At 58.6% G+C, this 9,380-nt stretch overlaps 1 protein-coding gene across 2 annotated transcripts in view; it reads left to right on the top strand.

The window, feature by feature from the left end:
- Positions 1 to 8,797, top strand: part of TEAD3 (TEA domain family member 3) — a 24,904-nt gene extending 16,107 nt beyond the window's left edge. For both annotated transcript variants that reach the window (XM_014953749.1, XM_014953748.1), the window contains exons 3-14: positions 400 to 464; positions 2,597 to 2,659; positions 2,791 to 2,853; positions 5,351 to 5,362; positions 5,711 to 5,848; positions 6,075 to 6,118; positions 6,226 to 6,287; positions 6,650 to 6,783; positions 6,908 to 7,081; positions 7,577 to 7,717; positions 7,948 to 8,100; positions 8,448 to 8,797. In XM_014953749.1, the coding sequence (XP_014809235.1) occupies positions 400 to 464; positions 2,597 to 2,659; positions 2,791 to 2,853; positions 5,351 to 5,362; positions 5,711 to 5,848; positions 6,075 to 6,118; positions 6,226 to 6,287; positions 6,650 to 6,783; positions 6,908 to 7,081; positions 7,577 to 7,717; positions 7,948 to 8,100; positions 8,448 to 8,561 (1,163 nt within the window). In that variant the 3' untranslated portion in view covers positions 8,562 to 8,797. The remainder of the gene's footprint in view (positions 1 to 399; positions 465 to 2,596; positions 2,660 to 2,790; positions 2,854 to 5,350; positions 5,363 to 5,710; positions 5,849 to 6,074; positions 6,119 to 6,225; positions 6,288 to 6,649; positions 6,784 to 6,907; positions 7,082 to 7,576; positions 7,718 to 7,947; positions 8,101 to 8,447) is intronic.
- Positions 8,798 to 9,380: the final 583 nt, after the last annotated feature.

The raw sequence follows: 9,380 nt of genomic DNA, 5'->3' as shown, positions 1-9,380 counted from the left end.
GGTTGATTGGCTCCCCTGGGGGTGCTCCAGTTAAGGATGGCTTTTTCGGGGGGCTCTGTGGTTGCCTGTGCTTGGGGACACCACTGTGGTGGGGGTCCCTGCTGGCTGTCACCACCCCCACCCCGAGCCCCCTGTGTCTGGGGGCTGCCAAACTCAGTGGGGCCGGGATCACAAGGTGGGTCCCGCTGGCTTGGCGGGGGGGCTGGCCACCCCCGTGTCCCCTCGGGTCAGACAGCCGTCATGGCAGCGCCATCTCCCGGCTGTGCCTCCCTCATTAAAGCCCAGCCTCATTAAGGACCAGCATCATCAGGCCGGGGTGGGGGCCAGAGGTGCCTTTTGGGGGGCGATGGCCCTGGCCCCCCCGCTCCCCCAGGGCTGACCCCTTGGCTCTGCCGGCAGGTCGTAACGAACTGATAGCCCGGTACATCAAGCTGCGGACGGGGAAGACACGGACAAGGAAGCAGGTGAGGCCGTCGCTCTGCTTTTTCTCATGGGGGGGCTTGGAGGGGGGGCAGGGGGGTGCCAGGTAAGCCCAGAGGGGGAGCGGGTGTCCGGTTGTGTCACCCGTCCTCTGCGTCCCCTCCTGGAGCCGCCATCACTGCCAGGAGGACCCTCATCCTCTGTGAGGAGCTTCATCTGCGAGTACTAACGCCTTCGGGCTGGTCTGTCCCAGCCTAATCTGGGGATGCCTTGAAATTTGGGGTGCGGGGGCAGGCAGCACTCAGCCCCCCCCACCCCAACCTGGCTGGCGTCACCCCAGGGGTGGCAGGAGCCCTTGATGTCTCCATCCAAGCAGCACGTGTGTCTCTGTGCATCGCTTTGCTGCTCCACCTGGATCTGGGGACCATTCCCCCCTCTGCCCCTCACCGGGCTTTGTGCCACGTGTGCCAGATGCCATGGTGAAGGCAACCCCCAAAGTCCCCAGGCTGAGAGCAAGGTGTCCCCATCCTGGCCAGGGGACAGCCTGAGGGGGTCTGTGGCGCTGGTCCTGGGGGGCTGGAGGTACAGCAGAGCCCTCGCCCCAACCTTGCTGCCCCTCAGGGCGTGATGCCGGGGTGGGCAGGGGGTGCAGGTGGGGATGCAGGTGGAGATGCAGGCAGGGTCCCATCCAGCCCTCGCTGCACCCTCCTGCCAGAGACCAAACCTGTTTGAGGACAGGATGGCCACAGCCCATTTGTGACATGTCCGGTGGCTCTTTCCTCCATGGTGGCCCCCAGCTGGTAGCCATGCTGCAGAGCTGCTGGCCCAGGGTGCTGGGGAGCAGGTGCATCTCCCACCGCAGGGGGATGGATGGGTTGGGACCATGGGGACACTTACGTTGGGACTTCCCAGCCCCCTGCCAGGCACCGAGACCACACAGTCCCAAGAGCATCACCACCTCCCCATCCCCCTGTCCCTCATCCTGGCTGCTGTGTCCAAGCCTCTGGCACTGAGGCTGGTGGCAGGTGCCACCATCAGAGCTGGTGATGGCATTTTGGTCCCCAAAGCTTTAAGGAGCTCCAGCTCACACTGCCCGGGAGCCCACCAAGCCATGCCCTCCAAAGCCCTTCAGCCAGGACCGTGCCATGAGTCCCTGCAAGAGAGGGACGCTGGTCCCCAGCCACCACGGGGAATAACCCTCCAGGACTGATGCTGGATCGAGAGGGACCAGTGTCTGGCCACCGTCCCTGTGTTCAGACCAGCACTGAGCAGCGCTTTATGTATGACTTAAAGCCTTAACTGCCCCCCTGCCCCCCCCTCCATGGAGGGAAAGATGCAGCACTGGGTGAAAGCGATGCTCTGGAGAGACCCGGGAAAGGCACAGGGGAGAGTGTATGTGGCATTGTCCCCTCTGTGCAGCCGTGTCCTGGCCAGCCTGGGGTCCCTTCTTGGACAGCCTGGCACTGGTGAGAGAAGGACCTTGGCGAAATCAGCCCCGGTGGGTGCAGGGACCCCCCACCCTGCCTGGGGCTTGGGTCAGGCACCCCCAGCCACGATATGCATTCATGCCTGTACATCAGCCCCTTTTCTTGGGATCCTGCTCTTATAGGAGTCTGGAAACAAAAAACTCCACCATTTTTTCACCTTTCCCACCTGCAAAACCAGCAGCAGCTGTGGGGGAATGAGCTGGTCCCCCCTGGATCTTCCTTGGGACTGTTGGTCTCACTGTAGCCCCACCTGGGGTACCCCAGGAGCACCCCACACCTGATAGGCCCTATCCTGTGTGCAAGCAGCCGCTCACTGTGCTCGCAGGGGCCAGGGGGGGGGTGTCCGTCTGTCTGTCCAGGCAGCCCCAGTGGATGGTAAACGCAGAACACAGACACACTCCCCACAACTGCAGCAGTTCACCTCAAGGAGCTTCACCCCAACCATATGGGGGGGCACAAACCAGCATCAACCAGCTCAGCGCCGGGGTACCCCCACAATTTTCCTCCCTCCAGCTTGTGGCGGCTGCCGGACCCTGAGCATCTCCAGGAGCATCACCCCGGCCACCCCCTGCGCTCCCCCCCTTTTCTCTGCGCTCCCTTCCCTGGGGAACATCATCCCGCCTCGCCCGGGGGAACCATATCTTCACGCTCTCTGTGTTTTCCTTTCCGAACGGCGTGGCGGGCGCTAGGTGTCCAGCCACATACAGGTTCTAGCTCGGAAGAAGGTGCGGGAGTACCAGGTTGGCATCAAGGTACGTTGGCGCCCTTGCCCAGGTGTCCGCGGCGGTGTCTCTGTGAGCATGGGCAGCCCCTCCTCTTCCTCCTCCTTTCCTCTGGTTGACGGCTCTGCTGTTCCCCCTCTCCTTCTGCTCTCTCTCTGCAGGTCTCTAGCCACTTGCAGGTTCTTGCCCGGCGGAAATCTCGTGAGATTCAGTCCAAGCTGAAGGTACGCGTGTCCCACCCCTGGCCCTGCCTGGCCCCCCCCGGCCCGCTGACGACTAACGCACTCGGCTCTGTGGTGTGCCGCTTGCTTTCTTTTATACTTCTCTTTTTTTTTGGTGGTGTTTTTTTCTTCCCCTCTCCCTCGGCTCCTGGGACCGCACAGTTTTTAGTGGCATCATCGTGGGATGCCCGGGGAGAAGTGCAAGGGGGTGTCCGGCTTGAAGGCTGGGTGCCAAATGCCCTTCTGTAGCCCAGGCAGGGATCTCACCATGGGGAAATGCGGGTTTAAACCCTGCTCCGGTGATGCTCAAGGGCTGCCCCCACTTTTGGACCATCAGGGGTTATCCCAGGAGAGGAAGGACCCCCCACCCAGAGCAGCCAGCAAGGCAAAGTGAGGTTCAAGCAAAGGGTGCAAAGCTCTCCCTTCCGTATCTGAGACCTGGCACCGCTTGTGACACGTGCTGGGGGAGTATGTGGGCAGAAGCAGGGGGGGTCCTGGGGGTCTCTGCAGGCTGCCAACCCAGCGGCTTGTGATGCACCAGGGGCCAAGTCTGGCCCAGGTGGCACATCGGGGATGAGGGTGGCAGCAGGTCCGGATGGGGTCAGGCTCCAGGGAGGGGGCACAGCAGTCCTGGGGAGGGGGCACACTGGTCCCAGGGAGTGGACATGGTGGTGCCGGGGCAGCCCATGGTTCCAGGAGCCAAGGGAGCCGAGCGAGGAAAAACTGGATCATCCTCTCTTCTCTGGTTGGCTTTTCTTTCCTTCCTTTCTCCTAACTGGAGCCCGACTAACCCTTCCGTAACCAACCCACCGAGCTTCGTGGTGGTGGTGGGGAGGGTGATGATGGGGGGGGGACATGGGCAGGATTCGAGGCATTTCCAAAGGACCAAGCCCTGCTCGGGTTGGACCCACCCGGTGCAAGATCAGGAACAGAGTGGTCTCCACTGCATGACCACCCTGTGGGTACAGCCAGCTCTGGGCTGGGCTGCGCAGCCCGGGATGCTCCTGGCTTCGTCCCTGCATTGTCACACCGGGGGGCATCTCCCTGGGCAGGACCCGGCGGGGACCTGCTGCCTCCCTGGGGGTGTGGGAGCCCAGAAAACTGCCAAGCCCTGTGCCAGGAACCAAGACCACACAGTCCCAAAAGCATTGCCACCGTCAGAGCTGGTGCTGGCCCAGGAGCCCACCAAGCCATGTCCTCCTTTCAGCAGGGACCCCGATGCCCCATGAGCAGGGTGCCCGGAGGGTGCCCACCCCCGGGCAGGTTTGGTTTGCTGGGAGAAGCCAGGAGAGGGCACCCAAAACTACTGCTTTGGGAGACTCCTCTGGGCTCCTACATCTTAAAGCCAATTCCCAGCCACAAGTGGGGCAGCCAGGGAGAGGGGGGGCAGCAGAAAAAGAATAATACATCTATATATAGATATATATATAATATTCTGTGCCTTTGCACAGAAAAAGTAATATAGAATATAATATAATAGAATTAGAATAAAACAGAATAAGATTTCCTATTTCCAGTGCAGGCCACGGGGGAGTGAGGGGCAGGAGTGACCCCTGGGGATCGGAGGATGGAGACCAGTGTCCATGGCTGCGCTCTCCATCCCCTGCAGGAATCCGGCAGGGAGCGGCCCCAAGCGATCCCCCCCAAGCGATATATCCTTTCCCAGACATACTTTGAGGCAAATCCTGGGGCAGGCAGCCCTCTGCCCTCACCCAGCGCTCATCCTGTTGAATGGAAACTCCCTTCCATGAGCAATATATATATTTTTAAGCTGCAGTCATGTGTGGGTTAGGGGTGCCCGGCGTGTGGCTGCATGCCCACGCTCCTGCCCTGCCCCAGGTGAAAATAAATGAAGCGATTGATCCCCGAGGAAGGTTTCGAGGGAACACAGAGGGTATGAGGTGGGACCAGCACGCAAATGTCCTGGTGACAGGGCTGGAGAAGCAACCCTGCTCCGGGGGAAAGACCGCGGAGCCCCCCTGCTTCTGCCCAGCGGTGCCTTGACCTCTGGAGCAAAAGGGAAGAGGAAAAAATAGTTGTTCTCCTCTATAAATGCACAGAGGGCATAGAGGGGTTGTGCCCAGGCTCTTCCTTACGGTGCCTGCAGAGGAGTTGGTGCCCACATCCCAGGGAGCCAGGTGCAGGTGCCCTTTGCCAGACAGGAGCCTCTCCATGCCCTGGTTTCAAGCATTGGGGGCTGCTGAGGAGGCTGTAAAGGGCATTAAAAGTTGTAAAGGCTGTTAAAAAGCCACAGCGACCCCCTAAAATAGTGGGGGGCATTGGCATCCCGATCCTGGTGGGATTAAGCGTGGATATCAGTGCCCGTCGTGTGCATCCCCTGGTGATCAGCCAGGTCGAGGGGTTCACTCCCCAAATCAGGCTGCGGTGATGAGCTGGGGTGGGGGATACACAGCTTTTGGGGAGGGGGGGAGATACATGTGGTGCCTGTGGACTCCCACGATGCTCTAACCTTTCTTTTTTCCCCCTCTTTTTCGGACAGGCCATGAACTTGGTAAGTTGTGGTGCCTTTGGTTCCCCGAGTCCTTTTGCCTCTTCCCACTGAGGGGCTAAACCCTTTGTGCGCCCGGGGGAGTGGGGACACTTTCCAGACCCAGGAGCTCCTGCCCGGGTGACATTTGCAAGCTTAAAGCATTAATTACCATGGGGAGGTTTTGGGGATGAGCATTTTTTGAGGGAGCATTTGGGGAGGAAGGGGGCATCTACCCACCCTGGTCCCTTGTGGGGCTGCACAACCAGCTCCGTGCTTTGCAAAACCTGCTGGGCACATTCAGGTTTGGGTGGGGGGTGTCTCAGTTGCCCATGTAACCTCTGTGTCCCTCCTGTCCCCCCCCCTCCCCAGGACCAGGTCTCGAAGGATAAGGCTCTGCAGAGCATGGCTTCCATGTCCTCCGCGCAGATTGTCTCGGCCAGCGTCCTGCAGAACAAGCTCAGCCCCCCCCCTCCTCTTCCTCAGGCCGTCTTCTCTGCTGCCCCCAGGGTGAGGACAGACCCCCCCCGTAGGGGACACCCCAGGGTGGGGGGACACACACGAATCCCCATGCAGGGTGCACAGGGGACGGGGGGGATGTTTGATGGCCCCCTGGTCATGGTGGCAATGCACAGGGGGGCTCTGGGGACTCTATAGTTTGCAGCAGGTGGGGAGGAGAAATTTGGGGGGGAGGGGGATCAGAAGCCGCTGACTCTTCTTTGTGCTGTTCCTGCAGTTTTGGAGTGGGCCTATCCCAGGACAGCCTGGACCCTCTCAGGAGTAAGTACAGACCCCTCCAGCTGTACTGGGCAGGACTCCCCCCTGCCTTGGCAAGGGACTGGGGTGACCTGGGCTTCGTTAACCTAACAATGCTCTTTGTTTTCCAGCATTAAACCGTTTGCACAACCAGCTTACCCCATCCAGCCACCCATGCCTCCGTCACTAGCCAGTAAGTGCCCTTCCTTGCCCCCTTGCAGGGGACCCTGCCAACCCATGCCCGTGCCACCCTCCCACCCGCAGTGCCACCCCCCTGCGGTCCCCTCTCCAGTCCTGTCGGGGGCAAAAACCTGGGTTTAAACCCAGCCAGAAGCCCCACGGTGAGCGGGACCCCACTGTTCCTGCCCGTGTCCCCCCCCCCATCCCTTTCCACCCAGGATGGGGACTGGCACATCCCATGTTTTGGCCACCCCATGGGAAAAAACCCTATGCTCGGAGATATAGGAGGGTGGACGATGCAGATGTAGTGCAGGGGGGGGGGTCACCCCAGCTCATGGTTGTCCCCCAACACTTCGTGTCCCCCCCACCCTCCAGGTTACGAGCCCTTGGCTCCGCTCCCACCAGCCGCCTCGGCCGTGCCCGTCTGGCAGGACCGCACCATCGCCTCCGCCAAGCTCCGGCTCCTCGAATACTCCGCCTTCATGGAGGTGCCTCGGGACGCCGAAACGGTAACAGTCCCCTCCGTGTCCCCACCACGCCACCCGGCTGGGCTGGTGCCCCATCCCTGGGCTTGGTGGCACCTTCCTTTCCACCTGACCTCTTGTTTTCATTTCCCCGCCCCGGTCCTTACAGTACAGCAAACACCTCTTCGTGCACATCGGCCAGACGAACCCCTCGTACAGCGACCCGCTGCTGGAGGCCGTGGACATCCGCCAGATCTATGACAAGTTCCCCGAGAAGAAAGGTGGCCTCAAGGAGCTCTATGAGCGTGGGCCCCAGAACTCCTTCTTCCTCGTCAAATTTTGGGTACGATGTTGGGAGGGGGAGGAAAGGGAGGGTTGTCACAGAATGCTTTGGGTTGGAAAGAACCAAGACCCCTGCCCTGGACAGGGACACCTCCCACCAGACCAGGTTGCTCCAAGCCCCCTCCAACCTGGCCTTGAACCCCCTCCAGGGATGGGGCAGCCACAGCTTCTCTGGCCAACCTGGGCCAGGCTCTCACCACCCTCACACCAAACAAGTTCTTTCTAGTATCTAACCTAAATCTTCCCTCTTTCAATTTCAAACCATTACCCCTCATCCTATCACTGCATTTCTTGATAAAGAGTCCCTCCCCAAATGTCCTATCACAAAGATTTTTGGATTATAGATCTATAAGCCACAGGCTCCTTGTGGGTTGGGCACTCCGCTGGCAGAGCAGGAGCATCCTGAGCAGCTCCATAAGCCGGTGTCCCTGGTCCCCATCGGGAGATGGGTGTGATGGCACCTAACGGGACCCTCTCCCCGCTCTCATCTCTCCAGGCGGATCTGAACAGCACAATCCAGGACGGGCCGGGGACTTTCTACGGTGTCAGCAGCCAGTACAGCAGTGCAGAGAACATGACCATCACGGTCTCCACCAAGGTGTGCTCCTTTGGGAAGCAGGTCGTGGAGAAGGTGGAGGTGAGTCCCGTGCCCCACTGCATTGGGAAGGGGTGGGAATTGGGTCTGCAGTGGGTCCCGGAATGGAGAAAACCCCAGGGGTGGGTGTAGGACACGTGGGTGCATGGGTAGAGGGGAGGGGACATCTCCACCATGTCCCAGTTGGCCACCACCCACCGTTGCCTGCGTCCACGGCAGTGTTTTGGCTCCCGTGGGGTGGGTGCTCACTCTGCTGCCTGTCCTCCCCCCAGACGGAGTACGCGCGGTTGGAGAACGGCCGGTTCGTCTACCGCATCCACCGCTCCCCCATGTGCGAGTACATGATCAACTTCATCCACAAACTCAAGCACCTCCCGGAGAAGTACATGATGAACAGCGTCCTGGAGAATTTCACCATCCTGCAGGTACCTCTCCTCCTTTCCCAGGGAGCGTTTCCCACCAGGATCGTGGTGCCCACACTTCCATTGACCCCATCATCCTTGCCGAGGGCTGCCCGGCCCCGGGGTACCCCGTCTTGGCACTGCCTGAGTCCATGAAACCCCCCAAAAAATGGGGTAGCAGATTTTTGGTGCTGTAAATAAAGTACCTGTGTCTGAACTTATGCAGCACCCGATCCCCTGGGCAGAAAAATGGGTAGAAAATTTTTCATGGCGCAATTAAGAGGTTGGCAATTTAAATACCTGTGCCCGAGCCCTTGCAGCCCCTCAAATATCAGCGTCCCCCTCCTAACGTGCTCTCCGCTCTGCCGCAGGTTGTTACCAACAGGGATACCCAGGAAACCCTGCTCTGCATTGCCTTCGTTTTCGAGGTCTCCACCAGCGAGCACGGCGCCCAGCACCACGTCTACAAGTTGGTCAAGGACTAGGGGCCCTCGGGGACAGGGGGGGGCACGAGGGACGTGCAGGGGAGGGAGGGGGGGTTGGCTGCAGAGAAAAGCCACCCGTGCCCGTTGCCTCGTGAGAAGTCATTTGAAGAGAGAAGGAGGAGGAGGAGGAGGAGGAAGAAAAACAATAGCCAAAAAAAAGACTGACTTGCGATCGCAGATGTTTTCTACTTAGGAACAGTTTCTTTTTTTTTTTTAAATAAATAAAAAAAAAAAAAGGAAAAAAAAAAAAAAGGAAAAAAAAAAAAAGCAAAATACCTTTTTATAATTTGAAGTGGTTCACTGCCAAGCCAATAGCTAACATGCCTACTTTGCAACTTTAAGGGATGCCTCCGTTTTTTGTGAAAGCTTGTGTCCCTTTTTTCATGTCTGGGGAGTGGAGAGGTGGGAAAGCCCTTCCCTGGGGGGGACCCCCGAGCGCGGGACCGGAGCCCAACTGGTCGATCCGGCATTGCTTATCAGTTGCCTGATTCCCAGAAGACTTTTACATTTAGTTAAGTGACACACTGCTTCTCTTTTAATTTTTTTATTTTTGTTTTTTTGTTGGTTTTATTTTTTTTTTTTAGTGTTCGTGTGCGTGTGCGTGCGCATTTGTGTGGGTCTCATGTGGTTAAAAAACTAACGGAAAAACTGAAAGTGCCTGATATAACTAGTTTTAAGCTTGGACTGTTTAGACAGCTTCTCCTTAAAAGACTTGAATGTTCAGTTGAAATTTTGGAGCTTGCTTTTTCCACCTATATATAATATATGTGTGTGCGTATATATATGGGAAAGGAAGTGTAGGGAGAAAGGAAACCCGTG

This window comes from Calidris pugnax, unplaced genomic scaffold, assembly GCF_001431845.1.
Source record: "Calidris pugnax isolate Ruff unplaced genomic scaffold, ASM143184v1 scaffold245, whole genome shotgun sequence".
In the NCBI taxonomy this organism is placed as follows: Eukaryota; Metazoa; Chordata; class Aves; order Charadriiformes; family Scolopacidae; genus Calidris; species Calidris pugnax.
Note: the sequence above shows the minus strand (reverse complement) of the source record. Positions and strands in the feature narration are given on the sequence as shown.